Source organism: Eretmochelys imbricata, chromosome 5 (assembly GCF_965152235.1).
Source record: "Eretmochelys imbricata isolate rEreImb1 chromosome 5, rEreImb1.hap1, whole genome shotgun sequence".
Classification (NCBI taxonomy): domain Eukaryota; kingdom Metazoa; phylum Chordata; order Testudines; family Cheloniidae; genus Eretmochelys; species Eretmochelys imbricata.
In genome coordinates, this window is record NC_135576.1 from 60,545,154 (window position 1) to 60,572,444 (window position 27,291).

The 27,291-nt window shown below is 42.3% G+C and overlaps 1 protein-coding gene across 1 annotated transcript in view; it reads left to right on the top strand.

Moving 5' to 3' along the window:
* Positions 1-3,906: 3,906 nt before the first annotated feature.
* The window catches only part of SLF1 (SMC5/6 complex localization factor 1), a 73,935-nt gene continuing 50,550 nt past the window's right edge, over positions 3,907-27,291 (top strand). Inside the window, exons 1-5 of the mRNA XM_077817197.1 lie at positions 3,907-4,087; positions 4,886-4,999; positions 5,199-5,274; positions 15,143-15,386; positions 22,620-22,782. Coding sequence (XP_077673323.1) covers positions 4,886-4,999; positions 5,199-5,274; positions 15,143-15,386; positions 22,620-22,782 — 597 coding nt within the window. The 5' untranslated portion in view covers positions 3,907-4,087. The remainder of the gene's footprint in view (positions 4,088-4,885; positions 5,000-5,198; positions 5,275-15,142; positions 15,387-22,619; positions 22,783-27,291) is intronic.

The window sequence follows — 27,291 nt, forward strand, 5'->3', positions numbered from 1 at the left end:
TAGTATCCAATTTGCAAATGAATTCCAATTCAGCAGTTTCTCGCTGGAGTCTGGATTTGAAGTTTTTTTGTTTTAAGATAGCGACCTTCATGTCTGTGATTGCGTGACCAGAGAGATTGAAGTGTTCTCCGACTGGTTTATGAATGTTATAATTCTTGACATCTGATTTGTGTCCATTTATTCTTTTACGTAGAGACTGTCCAGTTTGACCAATGTACATGGCAGAGGGGCATTGCTGGCACATGATGGCATAAATCACATTGGTGGATGTCCTGGGCGCCCCATCATTTCAGGCATTGGCACCCTGACAGCAGGATTGTCTGGCTATGTAGACTCCCTCCTCAGGCCCTACGCTACCAGCACTCCCAGCTACCTTCGAGACACCACTGACTTCCTGAGGAAACTTCAATCCATCGGCGATCTTCCTGATAACACCATCCTGGCCACTATGGATGTAGAAGCCCTCTACACCAACATTCCACACAAAGATGGACTACAAGCCGTCAGGAACACTATCCCCGATAATGTCACGGCTAACCTGGTGGCTGAACTTTGTGACTTTGTCCTTACCCATAACTATTTCACATTTGGGGACAATGTATACCTTCAGATCAGCGGCACTGCTATGGGTACCCGCATGGCCCCAGAATATGCCAACATTTTTATGGCTGATTTAGAACAACGCTTCCTCAGCTCTCATCCCCTAAAGCCCCTACTCTACTTGCGCTATATTGATGACATCTTCATCATCTGGACCCATGGAAAAGAAGCCCTTGAGGAATTCCACCATGATTTCAACAATTTCCATCCCACCATCAACCTCAGCCTGGTCCAGTCCACACAAGAGATCCACTTCCTGGACACTACAGTGCTAATAAACAATGGTCACATAAACACCACCCTATACCGGAAACCTACTGACCGCTATTCCTACCTGCATGCCTCCAGCTTTCACCCTGACCACACCACACGATCCATCGTCTACAGCCAAGCTCTGCGATACAACCGCATTTGCTCCAACCCCTCAGACAGAGACAAACACCTACACGATCTCTGTCAAGCTTTCTTACAACTACAATACCCACCTGCGGAAGTAAAGAAACAGATTGATAGAGCCAGAAGAGTTCCCAGAAGTTACCTACTACAGGACAGGCCTTACAAAGAAAATAACAGAACGCCACTAGCCGTCACCTTCAGCCCCCAACTAAAACCCCTCCAACGCATTATTAAGGATCTACAACCTATCCTAAAGGATGACCCAACACTCTCACACATCTTGGGAGACAGGCCAGTCCTTGCCTACAGACAGCCCCGCAACCTGAAGCAAATACTCACCAACAACCACATACCACACAACAGAACCACTAACCCAGGAACTTATCCTTGCAACAAAGCCCGTTGCCAATTGTGCCCACATATCTATTCAGGGGACACCATTACAGGGCCTAATAACATCAGCCACACTATCAGAGGCTCGTTCACCTGCACATCCACCAATGTGATTTATGCCATCATGTGCCAGCAATGCCCCTCTGCCATGTACATTGGTCAAACTGGACAATCTCTACGTAAAAGAATAAATGGACACAAATCAGATTTCATAAGCCAGTCGGAGAACACTTCAATCTCTCTGGTCACGCAATCACAGACATGAAGGTCGCTATCTTAAAACAAAAAAACTTCAAATCCAGACTCCAGCGAGAAACTGCTGAATTGGAATTCATTTGCAAATTGGATACTATTAATTTAGGCTTAAATAGAGACTGGGAGTGGCTAAGTCATTATGCAAGGTAGCCTATTTCCTCTTGTTTTTTCCTACCCCCCCCCCCCCGATGTTCTGGTTTAACTTGGATTTAAACTTGGAGAGTGGTCAGTTTGGACGAGCTATTACCAGCAGGAGAGTGAGTCTGTGTGTGTATGGGGGTGGTTTTTGGAGGGGGGTAAGGGAGTGAGAGAACCTGGATTTGTGCAGGAAATGGCCTAACTTCATTATCATGCACATTGTGTAAAGAGTTGTCACTTTGGATGGGCTATCACCAGCAGGAGAGTGAATTTGTGTGGGGGGGTGGAGGGTGAGAAAACCTGGATTTGTGCTGGAAATGGCCTAACCTGACGATTACTTTAGATAAGCTATTACCAGCAGGACAGTGGGGTGGGAGGAGGTATTGTTTCATATTCTCTGTGTATATATAAAGTCTGCTGCAGTTTCCACGGTATGCATCTGATGAAGTGAGCTGTAGCTCACGAAAGCTCATGCTCAAATAAATTGGTTAGTCTCTAAGGTGCCACAAGTACTCCTTTTCTTTTTGCGAATACAGACTAACACGGCTGTTACTCTGAAACCTATCATGACTACATCATCTGTTTTTCCCCTACAAATACAAAACAGAAATATTTATTTAACACTTCTGTTTTTTCCTCCACAATTCTACCATTTCCATCTAGTAACAGACTAGTCTCTAAGGTGTCACAAGTACTCCTTTTCTTTTTGAGACTAAAACCAATTGACCTAGATAATACTAACCAGGGATACCTAGCATTTGTAGAAGACTTGAATTTTCAAACTTGCCATTAATCAAACTTCACAACATCTCTTTTGAAGTAGGTGGCTAAGACTTATTTGCCTAGTGGGGAAACTGAGGCAAAGAAGGTCTGTGTTAGCCATTCCTCAACAAAAAATAATGTGATATATGCCATCATGTGCCAGCAATGCCCCTCTGCCATGTACATTGGCCAAACCAGATAGTCTCTACATAAAAGAATAAATGGACACAAATCAGATATCAGGAATGGTAACATACAAAAGCCAGTAGGAGAACACTTCAATCTCCCCGGACATTCAATAACAGATTTAAAAGTAGCCATCCTTTAACAAAAAACTTCAAAAACAGACTTCAAAGAGAAACTGCAGAGCTACAATTCATTTGCAAACTTAACACCATCAATTTGGGCTTGAATAGGGACGGAAAGTGGCTTGCTCACACAAAAGCAATTTTCCCTCTCTTGGAATTGATACCTCCTCATCAGTTATTGGGAGAGGACCACATCCACCCTGAGTGAATTGGCCTTGTTAACACTAGTTCTCCTCTTGTAAGATAACTCTCTTCATGTGCCAATATATATTTATGCCTGTAATTTTCACTCCATGCATCTGAAGAAGTGGGTTTTTTTAGCCACAAAAGCTTATGCCCAAATAAATGTGTTAGTCTTTAAGGTGCCACCGGCCTCCTCTTTGTTTTTATGATTTGTGCAAGGTCACAAAAGAAGTCAGCGCAGGACCAGGACCAGAAACAGACCATCCCAGTGTCCCGACTAGTTCCAGGCCCTTCTAACCAAACGTGCCGTCTTTAATTTATAGCACCACCACCACTTGGCAAAAGAAATAAATTGGGGGGGGGGCAGCCTGGGGTCCTCACCATCTGCTCAGCCCGCGACAGACGGTGGCACACGGCATGTGACCCGGCCCTGGCGAGCGCAGCCGGAGCGCCACACGCTGTCAGGCAGCCAAGTTAGTTATTCACAGGCACGAGAGAGAGAGTGTGTGTGTGTGGGGGGGGGGGGGGGGCACTAACGGTCAGTCACAAGGAGCGTCCTGTTGGGGGGGCTGGAGGGGAGCCGGGCCCGGGGGCACGAGAGGGGCTAGTGGGGAGCAGGGCGCCTGCCGGGGCGGTTCTAGTGGGGCCCCGCTCTCCAGGAGGTGCGTGTTGGGACACAGCGGCCCGGAGATGTCTCGGACCCTGCTGCCCACAGTCTCTCCGCCCCACCAGGCTCACTTACCGGCCGGGCCCCGCTCGGCTCCGTGCTCACAGCCCCAGAGACCAGGGAGCGTCAGTGACAACGTCCCGGAACAGCTGGGTCCCACATCCGGGGGCGGGGCCGGCGGGAAGGAGGCTGCAGGGGCTGGTATGGCGGCGCGCCCGCCGTCTCTTACAGCAGCTCCGGTAAAGGCGGGGTCGGGTCTTCTACAGCCGCTGCTGCGCTGCCCTCTCCCCACAGCAGCGCTTGGGTGGCTAATGCCAGCAGGCACGAGAGGGGCTGTTTGATCCGCCTCGGCTCTGTGAGCGCGACCATCCCCGGGCAGGGAAAGGTGAGCGCCCTGGGGTGACCGAGTGTGGCCTCCCCCTGCTCCCAGGCCCCCATGGTAGGTGTGGGCGGGGGAGAGCTGGGTACCCCACCATGATGCACGCCCTAGGCCTAGCAATGCCATGCAAACTGTGCACTAATATCCATGTAGAATTGACAGGTGGTGCCCCATGAAGTCCAGCTGCTGGTTCAGGTTTGAAAATGCAGTTATTGGCGCCACCTCCATTCAACATCCTGTCTCCTCCCCTTCTGTTCTACTCCTCCTATTAAAAAGAAAAGGAGTACTTGTGGCACCTTAGCCTAACAAATTTATTTCCCTGGGGCCCTTTCTGCTACAACCTACCTTGCCTAGGACAGCTGGTTTCACTTTGCTTATTATGGACCTCCCCCCTCAGTGGCTGGTCTGAGTCCCTCTGTATGCGGCCAGGGGTTTGGTTAGGGAACAGTCACAGCAAATCTTGCTGGCATGTCTAACTCTCTTCCTTGAGGTGGGTAGGCTGGCACACAAAGGTGCAGAGCTGGGAGAATCATGTAGGTGCTCAGCATTGTCTGGAACCTCTGCTTTAGGCTATTATCTTTAGTGTACATTAATGCTACTTAGTAACAATTTTAAAATGGTCATTTTTGTAGTATCTCAAAGTAGTATTACTCTAATAGAATCATTTGCTTATAGAGCTATATTAAGTCTTTAATTTTATCCAAAAACGTGGAAGGAATAGAAAGTTCGAATACAAATTGTACAAACAATTTATGCATATATTTTCCTCCCCCCCGCCCAAAAAAACCCCACAACATTTTACAGATGGCGACTGCTGTCCAGAAACGGAGAATCCAACTAACTGGATTTAAGAAACAAGAAAAGGAGGCTATAGTTGAATTACTACTTACACTGGACTGTGTTTTTATTGATACTGAGGTAAGCATCTACCTTCGTTGTTTCTTTCATTAAATTCACAGAAGGAGCAAAAGGAAGCGGCAGATAAGATGGAATTCTACAGATAAATAGGCTGGATGATGGTCTGTGCTATAAGCTAAAACTATAAGTCTGTGCTAGTAGTTAAAAAAACTAAACAACCATTTTCAATTACACTTTTTTGTTTGTTTGTTTTTGTTAGCAATACAGAAATTGCACACATCTTATAGCAAAACAGCTTTCCAAGAGTGAAAAGTTCTTAGCAGCTTGTGCAGCAGGTGAGTAACAAATTGTGGTATCCTCTTTAACTGTATCAGTTAATGAACAAATAAGATTATTAACCTTGTTTCATAATTGTTCTTATCTTTGCTGATAAACAAGACTTTTGCTCAAGCTTGGATTTGCTTCCTCTCAGCTTATCTCTTCCCTTTGTTTGACTGAAATTAGTAAGTCTGTTATCCCACAAAAAGATAATTGTTGGTTAAGGTAACAGTTAAGATAGAGAAGTCACAAGTTATTTATTAGAGAGAATAAAAAGTATTGGAATACTTGCTATTGGTAGCATACAATTCTGACGCTAAACTTCACACTAACATTCGCTCACAGACTGCAAACTTCTGCCTGCACAGCAACCCCTTATGGCCAAAAGAAAAACCCTTACCTCTGCCTTTTTTATAGGCTCTAGACCCCAATTTTACTCCTTTGTTTTTTTTCATACTTATGGCCTGAATCTGAAAACCGTTACTCAAATATTTAAAGGTTTTCAAGATGAGACCTCTATATTGTAAGATGTTTTTGATGTAGGGCTTTCTGGAAGGGCTTTATGGTGTTTACAGGCTGTTGTTATGGACATAAGTTTTGCAATGGCAATATATTGGTATGGTAACCATTTTGAGTATTATCATCCTCTTTTCTTTTAATCATACTTGTGCCATATATATGCTGAAGCATATGTATTACTAATAATTATTTGTATTACCATAGTGTTTAGGGGCCCTACTCTAAACCAGGAGGACTACATTATACTAGGTACTGTACGAACACACAACAAAAAGATGGTCTGTACCCCAAGGGGCTTATGATCTAAGCATAGATAACACAAACAGATGGGAGAGTTCAAGTAAACAATGAGAGGTACAGGTCAGCATGGTAGGCAGTGGACTTTGCACATTAGCAGCCTAACTTAAGTTTTTCATAGGCCTCACTGCAACGGAGAATTTTGGGGAAAGATTTTAAGGTAAATAATGAGGTAGGTTTGCGAATATTTAAAGAGGACAGCTCCCAATTACGTGGGGCAGCATGGGAGAAAACATGGACAAACAGGCAGTGGAACCTGGCATCATGGAATGATTGGAGGTGAGAGTTAACATGTCAATAGTGAATGAGAGAAAATAGGGTGGGGATAGGCCATGAGGGGCCGTTAAAGAGAATACAGGCAGCTTATGTTTGATTCAATAGAGAAGGGAAGCCAGTGAAGGGATTCAAAGAGAGGAACGACATGGGTGAAGTGATGGGCTAGGAAAATCTTAGTATCCGCATTTTAAATGGATATGAGCAGGACATGATTGCATTTGTTAAGGCCAGAGAGTAGGGTGTTCCAGTAACTGAGACATGAGTGATAAGAGCTTGAAGGAGAGTTTTGGCTGTGTGGATAGATGGGCCATATAGAGATACTATGCATAACAAATTGGTAAGATTTAGATGTAACCTGGATATGAAGCCTAGAGAAAGGTTGGAGTCGAAGATGACATCCATGTTACAGGCCTGAATGACAGGAAGGGTGGTAGTGTTATCTACAATGATTGAGAAAGAAAGTAGGGGGAAAGGGAGATTAGAAGCTTTATTTTAGCCATGTTTAGCTTGAGCGGGCAGCTAGATATCCACAAGATCATCTCCAGGAGGCAGGTCATGGTTTTAGTTTGGACAGAATGGGACAGGTCTGGAGTTGAGAGGCAGATGTGTGAGTTTTCAGCATAAAGATAGTGGTTGAATTTGTGTTTGTGAATGAGATTACCCAGAGATAAAGTGCAGATGGAGAACAGAACAGAACCAAGGATGGAGCCCCCACATAAAGTTACAGGGTGGATGAGGATCCTCCCGAGGACATGCTGAAGGAGCGATTAGAGAACCAGGAGAGAAGAGAGTCACAGAAGCCAAGCAAGGACAAGATTTCAAGACTGTGTCAAAGGTAGCTGACAAGTCAAGGAGGACGAGGATGGAGTACTGGTTCTGAACTTTAGCTGGAAAGAGGGCATTAGAGATTTGGTAAGAACCATTTCAGTGAAATATAAGGGGCAGAAGCCAGATTGGAAAAGGTCTAGGACAGAACTGGAGGAGAGGCACTCCAGAAGGCAGTTGTAGATAAGAGCATTCAATGAGTTTATAGATAGATGGGGAAGTAGTTATAGGCAAGTGGGGTTAAGGATATTGTGTTTGGGGTTTTTTTTGAGATGGGAGAGACTAAAGCATGCATGTATACTGGAGTCATAGTTCAAGGCAACTACACTCATGTTTCTCTTCAGTGGTCCAGCAAGGACACCGTTCTCAGGCTGCCAGTTCCCCGGTCTGTCACCTTTCTTGGGTAGAGACCTCCCATCTCTCTCCCTTCTGACAAGGGTATCTCCAGGCTACACAGTTCCCTGCCTTCACTGTGTTGTTCCAGCACAGACAGGTTGTCCAAGGAATACCTATTTGTTTCTGTTCAGAGATGGTTAACGTGTAATTGCTACAGTTGTAAGTACCCCAGAGTTCTTTCTATGCAAGCCTACTTTAGAATAAAGGTAAAAAACTTGACAGATAGTGTACTGAAAACAAACAAGAAAAACCTTACATGTATGCTAATAAGCTTACCAGACATCTCAATCCTAACATGGATTCTGGCAGGAGCAGTCCTTCAACCGCCTTCACTACCTAAAGGGATTCCTTGTGGTTACTAGTTCATCACAGCTGCAGCTCAGGACAAGTTCTTAGTCCAGTGGTTCTCAACCTGTGGTCTAATCAGCTCACATCTGTGGCCCAGGTGACATCCTCAGGGCCATACATGTAGTATATATATATATTGTGTGGATACGGCCTACATCAACACAGAGCTGCATATACTGCCCACGATGGTAAATAGGTTGAGACCCACTGCCTTAGTCTTATGAGACCTCAGTAGTCCCAGTGCTTCCAACCCTACCTTAAGGACTGGGGCCCTCCATGGACCAGGGTTCTTGTCCATTTGGTGGTTCAAGAAGGCCCATAGCCAGATTAAAACCAGGCTATTTATCCAAAAATCCTCTTTTTCTGTTGGTCCCTGGAGAATCCTGTCAGAATTAGTACATACACATAGCTCTGCAAGGGGGTGGCTTCAAAGAGATGATAACAGAAGGAAGCACATCCCCCCGCCCTCACTAGAGAAGGTACATACAATACCACAATAACACATGCACAGTTGTTTTTTAATACAGTGTACCTCAAAGGTATTAACCTTAATTTGATCAGATTTAATTCATATAAAGTTAATCTTAATTCTGTAAGGTTTGTTTAGAATATTACAGGATATTGTCAGTCTGGCACAGCTTGAATTTGAAGATTGGTATAAGGCTAACAGGCTTATATACACAGATATGCTAAATCAGTATTTACTGATGATTGTGAAATTGTTCAGTTGTATTGGCATTTAAATGCCAGTGATAGACACCTTTGAAAATTCTAGCATCTAATGACAATTGGCTATATGGGTGGACTCTGGTACCCCATGCAGAGCCTTATTGAAGTCAGGGCTATAGAATTTAGGTCCTGATCCTGCAGCAAGTTCCATGTCTGCAGAAGCAGACAAGGTTCTATTTGTGCTGGAATCCCTTGCAGGATTGGGGCTTTAGTGAGAGAGGTTAAGTGATTTGCTTGAAGGCATAGAGAGATAACTGGTGTCTGAGTCAAGATTCAGAGTCATGATTTTCTGTCTCCTGTCTAGACGGTATTATCTCCTCCAAAGGTGCAGGCACTTAAACCAACTGTTTTGGTAAAAAGGATTACTTTTTTCAAGGTAGGATCAAACAAAAGAGAAAGTGGGTCAGTGAAAAAGAAAATTCCTATTAAAGCACATTTTCAGTAGTCAAGAAAACCCAAGAAACTATTGGCCAGATTCAAAGTGTGAGCGTGTATGCGTATGCTTAACATTGTCTAATATGAAAAGTCCTTTACCTATATTTAATGAAGTAGATTCACGTGGTTATGATGTTGCATACAATGGACTTCCATCTCAAACCATCCCTTACAAGTCATCTTCCTTCCTCAAGAGTCAGTATGGGAGAATTCAGGCTTCTTAAATCCTTCAAAACTGCATCTTCCAAACTCATTTGAGGCAGACCTTGTGCTCCGCTTCCTTTCCACTCAGCTCTGTAAACCTTCTGTAGATGCATACCTTCTACATGAGAGAGGTTCTACGTGACCCCACAGCTGCACTCTTCTTGTTCTTCACTGATGACAGACTGCATCTGCTGGGATCATCTATCTCCTCGTTTGTGACAAAATCAAATCAGTGGATGTTAAGAATATGCTGTAACTTTTAATATTGAAAACTGTTTAGTTTCCTCTCCTCAGCTGTTCAACGGCCATGTTTCTGCTCCGTATAACAGGGTTGTAATCACCACCACATTAAACAATAAATATCCTGCCACCTAAACAGAGGGCGTTGAAGACACTGAATACCATTGACAAGACCGATTCAACGTGTGACTACTTCAGTTATAGAACATCTTGCCGTCAACCAATTACCCAGATAGAGAACTCTTCACGCATTAGACGTCATTACCATCTACCTGCAGTATCAGCTGGTCATTTGTTTCCATTTTATAGGTACTTCTATTTATCACCAATGATCTTAAGTCCCATAGTTTCTGCATTAGCTGTAGTTGGTCAGTAGTGTCTTCAAATAAGGCAATATCATCCACATATTCAAGATCCTCAAATTTCACCCCTTCTACTCGGGCTCCATCAGCTTCGTTATCAGTTTATTAAAATACTAGATAATATGGGGGAGAGCAAGAGAGAGAGAGAACACGCATTCCTGGAATACTCCTGATTCTATGGAAAACCAGTCTAATACAATCACTGACCCTCACACAACTAAATGTACCATGGTAGAGTTCCTCCAATAAGCATGCTACGTTGTCAGACATCCTGTACTGACATAGCAGTACCCAGGGTGCATCATCTGATCGATGTACTGATACTGAGAGGGAAAATAGTAAGGGTGGATCTTGTAAAGGGCAAAGAGGGAAATAATGGGGGCAACGAGGGGGTAGACACTGTGGAATATGAAGTGGGGAGGAAAAACTGGGTTGTGTAAGAGATGTAGTAAGCAAAGAAGCAGGATAGTGCTCCTGGTGGAATTCTGCACCAAAAAATTAAAAATTCTGCACACAATATTTTAAAATTCTGCAAATTTTATTTGTTAAAATAATGCAGTATAATCCTGCTGGTTTCAATAATTCTGGTAATTTGTTTAAACTACAATACAATGGATGAAGAATCGGAGTGGGGAGCATTGGAGGAAATCGCCAACACCCCTTCTGTCTAATAGTAATGGAGCTAGTATTGACCCTTTAGTCAACAAACATATGCAGCCATACGCTCAGTGTTACATCATAGGCAACTGAAGTACAAGTGAGGGCTGGGGACTCAAACTCGCAATTTATATTGGCTACTAATGATCTCCAGAAAGGTCAGTAGCAAACAGTTCATGGAGCACATTTTGATAAAAAAAAATTCAGTCCAAAAATGTAAACCAGTTCTAATCAGTAAAGCACCATAAGCATTTATACGGCCACACTGTCCTTTACGATCAAGATCCTTTACACCACTCTGGCAATGTAAAGGAGCCTTAAAATTTTAACACTTTTTTTATACTCCTTGGGAATTCACTAAGAACACTGGGAACAATTAACTAAGAAGGCAGGCTGTTACATTCTGCTCTGCCTGAGGGGACAGAGGCTGCCTCACGCCTACCTCCCCAGAAACACCCCAAAGCCCTGCCCGTCCATGCTGAGGGCGCCACAATAGCAAGCAAGAGGGACAGAGTATCTGTCTCTCTCTCACACATGACTTCCCAGCGTTCAGAAGTCATTTTTCTGTGGGGAAGCAAAGAAATCTGCGGGGGGCCATGAATTCTGCGCATGCGCAGTGACACAGAATTCCCCCCCCGAGTAATGATAGCAATAAAGTATGGGGATGGACAGGGAAAGGATGGCAGCTACTCCACTCTAGGGCTTAGGAATGTTTTTTAGGTTCTCTCTCAGAAGCTAGTAGGGATACTCACATTTCACATGTGCTTGTCACATTAGATTTTGAGCATGAAAATAATCAGACTTAGGGTACAGGTGGCTTCCATCTAAAGATTAAAAAAACTTGACGGGAAATGAAAACAAATCCCAGATTTTAATTCATCTTTCTTGACATGTGACTCATGATTTTAGACTATTGGGGATTGGCTGTAGTGCATCCATGCAGATGGCTCCCTCTCTGTGAGCACAGGGTCTTGATAAGTCTCTTAATGCTGGAAATCCTCATCCTTTCCCATCTCTACACCCTGGGTAGTTAAAATACATTGAAAACTGGGTGAGCAGCTCTCACCAACCAATTGAGCAGGAGCAGCTGCAAGGAAGTGCTCCTTGCATAAGCCAGGGAATGGAGAAGGAGCTTTCCCTGCTTTTAGCAGAAGAGGGGGAGCCACTCCCTCTCTTTAATCTCTGTGTGGCTCCCCTCAGATTCTTCCCCCTGAGGTAATAGTGTAAAGCAGGGGTGGGCAAAACACGGCCCATGCGCTGGATCTGGCCTGTCTAACATTTCTGTCCAGCCTGCCATGACTAACATATCCATCTGGCCTCTTCTGCCCCCTTGCGATCTCTGATTCCAGGCTGCTAAAAGTCCCACGGTGCAGCCTGCACCTTGCACCCCCTCCCACACCCCAACCCCCTGCCCCAGGTCAGAACCCCCTCCTGCACCAAAACTCCCTCCCAGAGCCCACACCCCTCACCCTCTCCTGCACGCCAACACTCTGCACCAGCCTGGAGCACCTCCTCCATTAATATAGTAGAAATATGCAGCCCATGACAACTTATCAAAATACGTGGAGTGTCCCCCCCCCGCGAAAATTATTGTCCACCCCAGCATAAAGGGAACTCTGTCAGGGATCTTTCAGGAAGATCTCTTGCACATCATACCTCTCCATGAGGCTTCTGTAGGTAAGGACACTCGCCCACTCCCCCCCAAAAGGACAACTAAACCACCAAAATGGCAGGAAGAGACAAGGTGAAAATATCAGAAGGGTGGCTATATTAGTCTGTATCCACAAAAACAGTGAGGCGTCCAGTGGCACCTTTAGAGACTAACAGGTTTATTTGGGCATAAGCTTTCGTGGGTAAAAAAAATCCACTACTTCAGATGCATGGAGTGACCATTACAGATGCAGGCATAAATATAGTGGCACATGAAGAGAAGGGAGTTACCTTACAAGTGGAGAACCAGTGTTGACAAGGCCAATTCAGTCAGGGTGGATGTCCACTCCCAATAATTCATGAGGAGGTGTCAATACCAAGAGAGGGAAAATTGCTTTTGTAGTGAGCCAGCCACTCCCAGTCCCTATTCAAGTCAAATTAATGGTGTTAAGTTTGCAAATGAATTGTAGCATTGCAGTTTCTCTTTGAAGTCTGTTTTTGAAGTTTTTTGTTAAAGGATGGCTACTTTTAAATCTGTTATTGAATGTCCGGGGAGATTGAAGGGTTCTCCTACTGGCTTTTGTATGTTACCATTTCTAATGTCTGATTTGTGTCCATTTATTCTTTTATGTAGAGACTGTCTGGTTTGGCCAATGTACATGGCAGAGGGGTATTGCTGGTACATGATGGCATATATCACATTATTAGATGTGCAGGTGAATGAGCCCCTAATGGTGTGGCTGATGTGGTTGGGTCTCCTGATGGTGTCCCAAGAGTAGATGTGGGAACAGGGTAGGCAACAGGGTTTGTTACAGGGATTGGTTCCTGGGTAGTGTTTCTGTGGTGAATATTTGCTTCAGGTTTGGGGACTGTCTGTAATCGAGGACTGGACTGCCTCCCAACGTCTGAGAGAGTGAGGGATCGTTTTCCAGGATAGGTTGAAGATCGCTGATGTGCTGGAGAGGTTTTTAGTTGGGGGCTGTACGTGATGGCCAGTGGTGTTCTGTTATTTTCCTTGTTGGGCCTGTCCTGTAGTAGGTGATGTCTGGGTATCCGTCACACTCTGTCAGTCTGTTTCCTCACTTCCCCCGGTGGGTATTGTAGTTAATAATTCTTGATAAAGATCTTGTAGATCTTTGCCTCTGTCGGAGGGATTGGAGCAAATGCGGTTGTATCTTAGGGCTTGGCTGTAGACAATGGATCATGTGATTGTCCTGGATGGAAGCTAAGGCAACACAGAAGTAAAGGTGGCATGGTATAATATTGCCATCCTTGCTTCTGCTGGTGGGGCACTGCCTTCAGAACTGAGCATCGGGCCAAAAGCTCTGCTCTCTGGCCACCCAACTCTGAAGGCAGCGCAGAAGGGTGGCAATACCACAACCCCCCTAAAATAACCTTGCAGCCCCCTGCAACTCTCTTTTGGGTCAGGACCCCCAATTTGAGAAAAGCTGGTCTCCCCCATTAAATCCCTATTGTATAGGGTAAAAGCACACAAAAGACCAGATTTCATGGTGGGACACCAGATTTCACGGTCCGTGATGCGTTTTTCATGGCTGTGAATTTGGTAGGGCCCTATCCATAAAGGATAAAGTGATGCAAAACTGCATTTTGGTCTTGTTACCACCACTAGTTCACATTGACACAATATATCTTCCAAAGAACACTAAGTATGATTCCCACCTTTTTAGTTTTACCCATAATCATTCCCTAGTAATGTCCAATATTGCTGAATATTGCCCTTAGGCACAGTTTTGGGGTTTTTTTGGTGTTGCGGGCGGGGAGGGAGACATGCATGTCCACCACCTTTTCTTGGTAAAACTGTAGTGAGAGTGTGGTTAGATTCAGTAGATTCTAATCCCCTTCAGTATTTGTCCTCACCCTGAGAGTTCCAGCAAGCATACCAATGTGGATGGATTTTTAATTACGTGGAACCTATTGAGTAGGAATTGGTGACAAAGGGTTTATTAAGCTATAGGTTATGTACAGAGCACCTTTGTGTCTTTCTATTAGATGTCCATACCCAGTGCTATCTCCTTTAGAAGTACCATCTGTGCTCTTGCACTTATGCATTTTACCAGTAACCCTGCTGTTCTGAGAAATTGATTAGGATCACACAGTTTCACTTAATGTATGCAGTAAGCAGTGTTTCAATACAAGAGGACCACAACTCCTGATCTGAACCTGAAAAGACAGACATTTAGAAAAGAGGGAGGATCTTTACATACAGAAAGAGAAAGAGGAGGTGAGGCCAACGGAGGGGAAAGGATGTGGAAAGGAGTACTAGTCTAAAATTTTCCCCCTAATATTGGTATCCACTAAACTTACACAATTAGAAATGTCTAGACTTTCAGAGTTTAGGGATGAACTATGCTGTGCTTTTAGTATGCTAAAAATTTAGACAGTTTTGTTAGCTGGTGGTACCGGTATTTATGGCTTCAAATAAGAAACTAGCATGGGATGCCTTTATTTGTACATCCAAACAGATTATTCATAAAGGTGATTTGACAGAGTTGTTGCATTTTTTCTGAGTTCACAGAATGTTCACTGTCAGGAAATCTATTTTTACAGTGTATTGAAAAAAATCATATAAGAATACTAAGGCTAAGTTGATACTGGACAAAAGACACAGAAGAAAAATCTAGAGAGGCAAATTAATATCATGATTGTTCTTTTGTCTGGGATTATTTTATTCTGGAAGAGCTTGAGGATACTATGTCATTAGAAGAAAGCAAAACTACCATGTCCAGTGACTTTGCGCAATTCTGATGTTAAAATATTAGGAAAGGAGAACTTTTGGAGTAGAAAGAAAAATTGTTCGAAATGTTACTTAAAGATGTACTGTGGTATTTGAATGAGAGAGCTTGAAGTTAATTTTATATTTGATCTTCATTTGCCATTTGTCTGTACAAAAAAATCTTTTGTGGCTAACAGTTAATTTGCTTTCTAGGAAAGTGGATACTAACTAAGGACTACATAATTAATAGTGTTGAAAGTGGCAGATGGCTTGATGAAACAACTTACGAATGGGGATATAAAATTGAAAAAGGCTCCCATTATTCACCTCAAATGCAATCTGCACCTAAAAGATGGCGCGAAGAACTAACATGCTCTGATGCTTTAGGGGCCTTCCACAGATGGAAAGTTATCCTCCTTGTGAAAGAAGGTGATAAACGAAGGGATTCTATCACAAGGTAGGATGATACTACTTAAAGTTGAAATAATGAATGATAAAGTAGTTGATATAGCTGAATTACATTGTTGTTCTCCCTCTCCCATCCCAATTAATTTGGTCCGCAACAACTCCCAGTGCTTTAGTCTGCATGGCATACTGTTCCACATATTTATAATAGTTGGAACAGTAAAAATTGCTGGTTTTTCTCTTCCAGTTTAGTTTCTTTTTACTTAGTACTATTACCACATTGTTAACTATAGCACTTATGGTTTTATGCATATTTTAAATTAATAGCCTAGGAAGACTTCCTCTGCCCCTGACCCTGATTTGTTCTTAGCTCATATGCTCAGAGTTCATGCATTCTTTTATTTTTCTGTGGTACTGAAATGAAATGTCCAGAATCATATTTCATTTGTGTAATGAAGCTTTCTTTGAGTTGTATGTTACAGTCTACTATGTATCTAGCATTTTGTTAACTTTGATAAATGTTTAGATATGAAAATACCATTAAACTGTTCCATTACTAACTGTTCCATTATTATTATTTTTAAAATAAGGGCATCTTGGTCTAGTTCCACGTTTTTCCCCTCACTATTTTTGGACCCCTCCTCCCCCAAAACTGTAATGCCTAAATGCTCATGTTGAACTTGGAGAGGCGGGATGTGTGATAAAAGGGCAAGGAATACAGTTAGATCTGTGTTTCAGAGTAACAGCCGTGTTAGTCTGTATTCGCAAAAAGAAAAGGAGTACTTGTGGCACCTTAGAGACTAACCAATTTATTTGAGCATGAGCTTTCGTGAGCTACAGCTCACTTCATCAGATGCATACCGTGGAAACTGCAGCAAACTTTATATATACACAGAGAATATGAAACAATACCTCCTCCCACCCCACTGTCCTGCTGGTAATAGCTTATCTAAAGTGAGCATCAGGTTAGGCCATTTCCAGCACAAATCCAGGTTTTCTCACCCTCCACCCCCCCACACAAATTCACTCTCCTGCTGGTGATAGCCCATCCAAAGTGACAACTCTTTACACAATGTGCATGATAATGAAGTTAGGCCATTTCCTGCACAAATCCAGGTTCTCACTCCCTCACCCCCCTCCAAAAACCCACCCCCATACACACACAGACTCACTGTCCTGCTGGTAATAGCTCATCCAAACTGACCACTCTCCAAGTTTAAAACCAAGTTAAACCAGAACATCTGGGGGGGGGGGGGTAGGAAAAAACAAGAGGAAATAGGCTACCTTGCATAATGACTTAGCCACTCCCAGTCTCTATTTAAGCCTAAATTAATAGTATCCAATTTGCAAATGAATTCCAATTCAGCAGTTTCTCGCTGGAGTCTGGATTTGAAGTTTCTTTGTTTTAAGATAGCGACCTTCATGTCTGTGATTGCGTGACCAGAGAGATTGAAGTGTTCTCCGACTGGTTTATGAATGTTATAATTCTTGACATCTGATTTGTGTCCATTTATTCTTTTACGTAGAGACTGTCCAGTTTGACCAATGTACATGGCAGAGGGGCATTGCTGGCACATGATGGCATAAATCACATTGGTGGATGTGCAGGTGAACGAGCCTCTGATAGTGTGGCTGATGTTATTAGGCCCTGTGATGGTGTCCCCTGAATAGATATGTGGGCACAATTGGCAACGGGCTTTGTTGCAAGGATAAGTTCCTGGGTTAGTGGTTCTGTTGTGTGGTATGTGGTTGTTGGTGAGTATTTGCTTCAGGTTGCGGGGCTGTCTGTAGGCAAGGACTGGCCTGTCTCCCAAGATGTGTGAGAGTGTTGGGTCATCCTTTAGGATAGGTTGTAGATCCTTAATAATGCGTTGGAGGGGTTTTAGTTGGGGGCTGAAGGTGACGGCTAGTGGCGTTCTGTTATTTTCTTTGTTAGGCCTGTCCTGTAGTAGGTAACTTCTGGGAACTCTTCTGGCTCTATCAATCTGTTTCTTCACTTCCGCAGGTGGGTATTGTAGTTGTAAGAAAGCTTGACAGAGATCTTGTAGGTGTTTGTCTCTGTCTGAGGGGTTGGAGCAAATGCGGTTGTATCGCAGAGCTTGGCTGTAAACGATGGATCGTGTGGTGTGGTCAGGGTGAAAGCTGGAGGCATGCAGGTAGGAATAGCGGTCAGTAGGTTTCCGGTATAGGGTGGTGTTTATGTGACCATTGTTTATTAGCACTGTAGTGTCCAGGAAGTGGATCTCTTGTGTGGACTGGACCAGGCTGAGGTTGATGGTGGGATGGAAATTGTTGAAATCATGGTGGAATTCCTCAAGGGCTTCTTTTCCATGGGTCCAGATGATGAAGATGTCATCAATATAGCGCAAGTAGAGTAGGGGCTTTAGGGGACGAGAGCTGAGAAAGCGTTGTTCTAAATCAGCCATAAAAATGTTGGCATACTGTGGGGCCATGCGGGTACCCATAGCAGTGCCGCTGATCTGAAGGTATACATTGTCCCCAAATGTGAAATAGTTATGGGTAAGGACAAAGTCACAAAGTTCAGCCACCAGGTTAGCCGTGACATTATCGGGGATAGTGTTCCTGACGGCCACTGCATGTGCCAGCAATGCCCCTCTGCCATGTACATTGGTCAAACTGGACAGTCTCTACGTAAAAGAATAAATGGACACAAATCAGATGTCAAGAATTATAACATTCATAAACCAGTCGGAGAACACTTCAATCTCTCTGGTCACACAATCACAGACATGAAGGTCGCTATCTTAAAACAAAGAAACTTCAAATCCAGACTCCAGCGAGAAACTGCTGAATTGGAATTCATTTGCAAATTGGATACTATTAATTTAGGCTTAAATAGAGACTGGGAGTGGCTAAGTCATTATGCAAGGTAGCCTATTTCCTCTTGTTTTTTCCTACCCCCCCCCCCCCCAGATGTTCTGGTTTAACTTGGTTTTAAACTTGGAGAGTGGTCAGTTTGGATGAGCTATTACCAGCAGGAGAGTGAGTCTGTGTGTGTATGGGGGTGGGTTTTTGGAGGGGGGTGAGGGAGTGAGAGAACCTGGATTTGTGCAGGAAATGGCCTAACTTCATTATCATGCACATTGTGTAAAGAGTTGTCACTTTGGATGGGCTATCACCAGCAGGAGAGTGAATTTGTGTTGGGGGGTGGAGGGTGAGAAAACCTGGATTTGTGCTGGAAATGGCCTAACCTGATGCTCACTTTAGATAAGCTATTACCAGCAGGACAGTGGGGTGGGAGGAGGTATTGTTTCATATTCTCTGTGTATATATAAAGTCTGCTGCAGTTTCCACGGTATGCATCTGATGAAGTGAGCTGTAGCTCACGAAAGCTCATGCTCAAATAAATTGGTTAGTCTCTAAGGTGCCACAAGTACTCCTTTTCTTTTAGTTAGATCTGTGGTGATCTTACTCTATTGTGAAACTACCCCCCTTTTCTCTGGGATGGCAACTTGTCTTTTATTATATGAGAGTGGCAATCCTAGAGGAAAACAAGACTGTCTCATAGGTAAGAGTGAAATAATATGGTAAGTATGGTTCGACATATTGTAAAGCCACATTCTGACTGACTTGGGCCTTTTTTGTGTCACAGTCATGCAGCAGCTCCCCAGTGGTACACTGCTGCAGCCTCAGAACTGAAAAAACACAAAAACTTACTTGCATCATGGTAAATAGGGAAGATTCAAAAGGAAGGGGACAGAGATGATAAAGGAGTGGATGGGAGGAGAAGGGACTGAAGGAAAAAATGAGTTTAAAAGTGCTCCGTTGGCCTTTTGGGATCTCTAGCCACTTCTATCCCACTTTCTGTTTTAAAACAAACCTGGTCTTCTTTAATATTTTAAGACCTAGTTCTGAGATGCTGTCATAAATATAAAGGAAAGAGTAGCATAAAATCCCTCCTTGGCAGGTGTACTGAAGTGCCTTACCTGGAAGGGGTTAAATAGTTCAATAACCTAGTTGGCACCTGACTGGAAGGACCAATGAGAAAAGAAGATACTTTCAAATCTGTGGGGGGGGAGGATTTGTTTTTTGTTCTCTTTGTTGTTCCCTCTCTGGATGGAGGGAGAGACCAAGCAGGTACAACATCTTCTGAAAACATACTTGGAATGATCCATCTAAAATTACAGAAATTGTAAGGAAGGCAAGGAAATGCATTGGGTTATCTTTTGTTTTGGCTTGTGAGTTTTCCTATGCTACAAAGGTAGTTTTATTCCTGTTTTTGTCACTGTGAAGCTGAGTCCAGAGGGGAGTCCTCTGTGTTTTTAAATCTTTTTATTACTCAGTAAAGTTACCTTCCATCCTGATTTTGCAGGTGTGATTCTTTTACTTTTTCTTTATTATAAAGTTCTTCTTTTAAGAACCTGATTGATTTTCAGTGTTCTAAAGACAAGGGTCTGGTCTGTGCTCACATTGCTAACCAATTAGTTGGTATATATTATTCTCAAACCTCCCCAGGAAAGGGGGTAGAGGGGCTTGAGGAGATATTTTGGGGGGAAATAGGGATTCCAAGTGACCCTTCCCTGAATTTTTGTGTAAAACACTTGGTGGTGGCAGCAATACCGTCCAGGGACAAGGAAAGCAATTTGTGCCTTGGGGAAGTTTTAACCTAAGCCTGTAGAATATAAGCTATGGGGGTCTTTCATGCGGGTCCCCACATCTGTACACCAGAGTTCAGAGTGGGGGGAAAACCCTGACAGATGCATATATTTTAATAAAGTGAACTGAAAGTGGCCATTGGACCACATCCTGCTGCTGACAGGGCAGGTAGGCTTCTGAAGGATAGGAGTGAGTGAGAAGGATCTTAACACTCAAAAGTTATGATAAAGTTTCTAGTAAAATATAGGGCATAATACCTGCTCCTCATGTTTATTAAATTATTTTTTTAAATTAAAAAAAACCTCATTCCAATATCTAGTTAAGTCATTAGTGCATCAGGTGATTATTGTTGCACTACTTGGGTGGTTGAAGGAATTCTGCCTTCAGCCTCATGCCCCACAACTAATGATATATGTTAAAAGCTTTATGATCTGCACCTTCTTGTGACTTATTGCTATGTTATCAGGGTCTGCTCTAGACTCTCCGTTCCTTACACCAAGCAAGTTTGAGCTCAAGCATCTATTAGGTAGTCAACAAAGGCTCTGAGATTAAAGCCCCATTACACTAGGCCTAGGTGTAGACATGGTCCTGGCTTGAAAAGCTTATATTCTAAAAAGACAAACAGTATAAAAGTGTTGTGGAGGAGATGCTATACAATATTATATGCACATATACCTGTCATATTTGATTTTTTTTTTTTTCTCCAGGCTTAGGAGTAAGGAAGCAGGAAGAAATTAAGAGTAGGTCAGTACTCTTGTTGCAATTACAACACTTGGGCAGGCAGGGGGAAAGCAAATATGACTCGTATATGAGCATATAGAAAGAATCCTTGTAGGGATTTAAAGGAAGATAGGGTAATAGTCTGACATATCAGTTTGGAGAGTGATCACGGCTGCAGCTTTCATCCAAGTCATTTTCTAAAGCAGATTGAAATCCAACTTAATTTTATATTTGTAATCCATTGTCATTTAACAGCAGGTTCCTCTGTCAGATTAATCTCTATAGATCAAACAGTAGAGATCTGAAAATCCCAGCTCCTGCTCATATGAGACCAATGTAATTCCCCTGAAGACAAAACCAAATTTTTTCATTCTTATATGGCCTAAGCTCCTTACAGGTCTCATGTAGCTCTCTAAAACTACCTCAAGACAGGCCGTAATAACCACTAGTATTTTCTCCTCGAGGTCTTTTGATCCTCATATCAACATTAACCTAGGTTACTGCTAGACTGAAACTTCCTTTTCTTTTTCCTTGTAAGTAGGTAGTCAGCCTGCATCCAGAAATTGTGGGCTATGACCCCATTCCAAAAGAGAGAGAACCATTAACATCTAGTTTATTAAGTTGTATATGGTTTCTCCTTTCTTGGCAGGGGGAAACTGAGCTGTCCTGTGCCCTTCTCAAGCAAAATGTGTTAAGTATTGCTTTAATGGCAGAGGATATAAACAAGCCAATTTCCTTCTTGTCAGGGAAAGTAAACAACCACTATTCCTGACCTGTGGCTTTAGCATTGCACTACAAGTTATCATTGTTCCACTTCCTCTTTCTTTGTTGCTGTCCCAGCGAGACACAGCTGACTACCTCTCCTTTTAGCTTGCCAACTAAGGTGCTCTTTACAAAATGAGACAAGTTTTCTTCCCTCATCCTCAGTGTCTGGGTACATACATCCTACAGCATTTCTGAAAGACATTCTGTTCTCTCGCTGGAATCTTAACCTGGTTCTGCAAATCCCTATTTGTTAAGAATGAAAATAACCTTTAATAGCAACTACATCAGCAAGACAAATGAACTGGGAGTTGTGTGCATCGGGGAATCTGTATTTTTTCCCAAGACATTACCATACAACAATCTGGGTATCCCTTTACTTATGCATAAAAGCACTGCAAGGCAGATATTTTGCTTTCTGAAAACATAGCTTTCAGTCAAGTGTCCTACAGGTGCCAGTAACTTTTAAAAAGGATTGATTTTTCTCTCTCTATCAGCTGTACATAACACTACTATTTGTTTGTTTGTTCTCTTCTGCTTTTCTCCAATTATGACTAACTTAGCTTGTGTGTGAGAGAGAGAGAGAGAGATAAAAGTAGGTGATCTTTTCTTAGAAGTATAAATTGCAGCAGTATACCTTTTGAAGTTGTGTATGGGGAAACAATTACAGGTAGCAGGCCAGAAACATTAACTGAGCTGTCTGGGTATTACATTAGGTGTGACTAACTGTACTGCTGTGGAGTCATTCCTGCAGTGTAGGTATATCTTATGAAAGTTCCAATTTACAGGTAAGGAAAACAATTCCCCATTTTCAGTAAATCCCTCTTTATTTAGATAAAGATCCACTAATTCTCTTGAGCTGTATTGCAATAAACCATAGTTACTGTAATACTAACTTTGAGCTTTATAAAAATGCACTTGTAGAAGCTTCCTAAAAGATGAAGAAAATTAGTATTCTCTTCTAAACTGAGAAGACAGTTCTATCTAGTTGGGTTACGTACTTATCTGAGGGCTCTGAAGTGCTCAGTTAGCCTGCTAAGGAAGGAAGTGTGACTTCATACCTGCCCATTTTCTGTTAATTTTGGGTGCATTGTAGCTTGTGAGCATTAAAAAATACTTTTAAAACAAATTTACAGTAAATACATATTTTAAACTGTATTATTATTATTACTATTATTTATTTAAGAGTTCTAGAAGCTGGAAAGGCAATTATATATCCACCACAAAAGGAAGTGAGAGCTGTTACTCATGTATTCACTGATAATAAAAGTGTCAGCATAGAGAGAGAGAAACATCTCTTTGAGGCTCCATATTATCCTGTGCAATACATAGGGGATTATCTTTTTGAGGTAAGTAAAATAAATATTCTTGACTGAAATTAATGCTTCATTAATAGTGGATTGTCAAAGTTGCAGTATGTTCTAATCAATAAACAAAAGTGAAAGGGATGCTGTCAACTTAATTTTTTAAAATGCACTAGTGTGTTTTTTGTTTTGTTTTTTTTTTTTAAATCTGATCACCTTTTAAATAGCATGTGCTAACTTTTGGGTTTTTTTAAGTGTCCTTGAGAAGATTGTGTATAGCCAGGTTTTCTGTTCTGCTTTTGGTTGGGTCTGATAGCAGCACCACCAAGCACCCTCTTTCTCTGTGCACACACCTGCCTACTATCTTTTTCAATTGCTGCTTATTCACTGCTGTTACTTGTAAACATACTGTTAGAGCTACAGGTATACGCTTTGAGCAGTTCATGAAAGTGATGCAACTGACAAAACAGTGAAACTAGCTATTCATAAAATGCCAAATGAAAACTATTTTTTCCCCTGTAATTGTTTTTCTAGTATCTAAGTACAAAAATATCAAATGGAAGTGTATTTTTTTCAAGTCTGACAATGTCTACTTAACTGCATTAAAACTGTACCTTCACGCTTCAAACATCAGTTTAGTAATTTACCTTCCCCACCCCCATGCATGAACTCATATCTTACCCTGCATTTTCGTCCAGATCATATAACATTTTAGCATAATTTGTAAAGATTCAGAAACTTATTAAAGCAAAGGCAGCTTGCCAGTGTTAATTTGGACCAGTGCCTAGTAATATTGTAGCAGTTATGAAACTGAAAAGGGACTCAAAATTTGTAGGTTCACAACTTCGTGTCTTGCTTTTCACTCAGCACTTTGCAAAGCTAAGTCTTTAGTACAGTTTTAGGGAAAAAGTGATGAATGTTCCACAATACTGTGTGAAAGACCTGGGGCCGTGTCTGCACTACAGGAACTATATAATATGTTGGTATAACATGGTAGCGTAGACACAGCCTACAGCAAAAGAAGGGATTTTTCCATTATTGTAGGAGTATCACCTCCTTGAACAACAGTACTTAGGCTGGCGGAAGCATTTGGGGGTTAAATCAGTATGGCTACAGTGCTTAGGGGTGTGGATTTTTCACACCTCTGAGTGCCACAGCTCTTTTGACATACATTTTAATTATAGAGTAGGCCTTAGTCTGCTCTCAGTTTCTGCTCTGTAACCTTGGCCTAGGAATGTTTTCTAGAAAAGAAGTGCAGTTGTGAACATGGTACATTTGAATCTTGCTCCCATTGAGGCCAATGGTAGAACTCCCCTTTAATTTTGTTGTAGCTGGATACAGCCTGGACTCCTGCAGGGAGTGTTCCATGCTGACTTGGATTGATTCTGTAGTCCAATTAGGATCTGCCTTATTTGTCCCAAGGAGGAGTTAGTTATCGAATCCTTTTAGGCCAGGGAAAATTGTGGCCGCAGCATGAAGCTTAGAGGAAGATGATATGTAAGGAAGAAAGGATGCAGAATATTTCCATGCTAGGAATCTAATGTGGTATTTATATGCAACCTTACAATGATAAACCAGCATGCTACAGAGAGAGATTTTATTAAGAGAACTTTCAAGTATCTAAGTGGTTATAAACTGTGACATATTTAGACTTTTGGCACCTTAGAGACTAACAAGGTGCCACAAGTCTTCCTTTTCTTTTTGCAGATACAGACTAACACGACTGCTACTCTGAAACCTATACTTAGATTTTGTCTGTTAGATCACAAATAAATAGAGGACCGGTGTAGGGAACAGACTCAGTTTAAAGGCCTTGCAAAGGAGAATTCTTTTTTAGTAGCCTATTCATATTCACTCTTTCAGAATAGCAGTGCCTGTTGGAGCACCCTTGCCCGCCTCCGGCATCTCCCCTCTCTGTCGCTGAACATTTTGATGGCAAGGCTATAAAAGGGGGTGCTGTACTTCAGGGGCTTCTGTTACTTCTAACTGTGACAGCAGATTGATCAGGAAACTCACTGGATCTTTCGGACCTGGCTTCATTGGATAACTAGATAGCTAAGGTGGTACTGAGACCAATCCGTTCCAATCAGTCTAGTTAAGTTAGATCAATGTTTCTGAACTGTTGGAACTGGCGTTCTTTGAGAATACTGCTGCATATTTACATTTTCCACCCTTCTTCCACAAATGAAGTGAAGACTCGGAGGAAGAGGGGATGTGAGGAGGTCATAGAAGGAACGGAGACAGCTGGAGCACAGCACTCCCTTCTATAGCCTCAGCCTTAGAACATTCAGGAACAGTGAGTGGTGAGGGAAGGGCATAAAAGCTACTAAAAGGTTCTGTCCATGCATCCCAGGAGTGTGCATGTGCAGAAGTCACATTAAAGAACTCCACTTACAGGCAAGTGACCTTCATTTTATCATCTTGTTTTTGGCTGAATCTTATCCTTCTTAAAACAGTGTATCACTAAAATTACTTGGTTTCATTTTGACATTGTAATGCCATCTCCGCACACTTGAACTGAAATCATTTGGCTTGAACTTGACATTGTGACAGCTGTACACTTACACTAATCTTATTTTGCACTGTGGTCTGAAGTCATACTATGGACCACAGTTTCAGAATTTTGCATTAAAGCTTCCTATGGGATGGTCATTATGAACTCAATTTCCTCTATTGCTTGGCACTGTGGCAAATCAGCAAAGTTCATAAACACGTGCTTGATGAAGAGCACATAAGCCAATAAGACTTCTCTCATGCTTAAAGTTAAGCACACATTTGAGTGCTTTGCTGAAGTAGTGGGGATGGTATCTCCAGAACATCCCTTCATGGCAGGGCATGGCCCTGTAGGTACCCCACCTTCAATGTCCAGTAACTTTCCACCACCAGAAGTATTTAAAACAAGAATCCCCTTCTGGAGTCTAACATATTAACTCTTTCCACATCGTTTCCAGTGACCCTGCAGACCCAAACCCTTCCCTTTTGGCTAAGGGAATATACAACTTTCCTTCCAGGGCTTGTGTTGTGCTTCTCCCTCCCTCTCTCTTTAAATTGCTCTGCACTGGTTCCACCTCAGCTGGCAACAGTCTTTCAAGAAACAGAACTAAAAACAAAACCTTCATAATAGTTCTTCCTCCATGCATCTCTGCTGGGGTTCAGTCTTCCTGCCTCCCTCCACAGCGTGGAGGCCAGGTCACGCCACTGTAGTCCTTTCTCACCATGTGTCTCACAGACTCCTGCAGGAACCTTCTTGCTCTCTGAATCTTTCTCTGATGAGGGAAGACACCTTATTTACTACTTTCTTTCCCCAGACGTTGTCCTGGTTGGCTGAAAGGAAGGGGAGCCTTGCCCCACCCAAACCACGAGGTCCCAGTCTCTTAAAGATACAGTTACCTGGGTTTCCCTAGGCTCTTAACTATTACCCCAAGACCACTTACTCTTCCTCAGCATCTGCTCCAGAGCTCCTGGAACAGAATTTGGCTGGCCACAGTCCCCAGTACCTCTTAAACAGGGCAGACCACTTTGTTACAGCAGGATTGGCGCAGGATTTGTTACAGCAGGATTGGCACTTTGTTACAGCAGGATTCAGCACCTTGCAGGACTGAGCCCTAGTTTATTACTCCTTCAAAGCTAATGTCAAATTCAAATAGTGATCAAATAACAAGGAATGTGGCCAGATCTACAGAATAGGGGATTCTATCTTGAAAAGCAGTGACTCTGAAAAGAATGTAGGGGTCATAATAGACATGCAACTCAGCATGAGCTTCCAGTGTGATATTGTGACAAAAAGGGCTAATATGGATGTATAAGTAGGGGAGGTGATTTTTACCTCTTGATGTGGCATTGGTGACACCTATACTGTAAAATTGCCTCCAGTTCTCACCTCCCTGTTTTTAAAAAATGATATTGATAGTTTGGAAAGGGAACAAAAGAATATCAGAAAAATTTTGAGGGCTGGGAAAAATTCCTGACAATGAGAGACTTAAAGATCTCAGTCTGTTCAGTTTATCCAAAAAAAAAAAAGATGATTTGATTATAGTGTATAAGTACCTTCATAGGGAGAAAATATTGGGTCTAAAAGTCTCTAATTTAGTGGAGAAACGCATAAAAGAACCTATGACTGGAAACTAGAATTTGTCTGGCTTCAATCAGAAATTGGGCATAAATTTTGAACAGTAAGGGTGATTGGATTAATGATTAAACGATTGGTTAAAATTAATAATTAACATTTGGTTAAAATCATGCACTGAATCTTTATGAAATGTATTTTCCCTATATTATACAGTATCTAATTAATTAAATTTGTAATTATTTTATAACAACAATGGACTAAATTGTAGCTTTGCCAAAAGACCTGTGTATGGAGCAGTGTGTAGTTAGACTGTGATTCTACTAAGAGAAGAGTTTAAGACCTAGAAGGACTGGCTGACTTGGAGTACCGGTTAATAAGATATGGAACCTATGTTACACTAATAAAAATGATACCAACAGGATCTTGTAAGAGGGAGAAGGCAAAATGCCACATTTATTGTAAATACAACAAAACATTACTATATG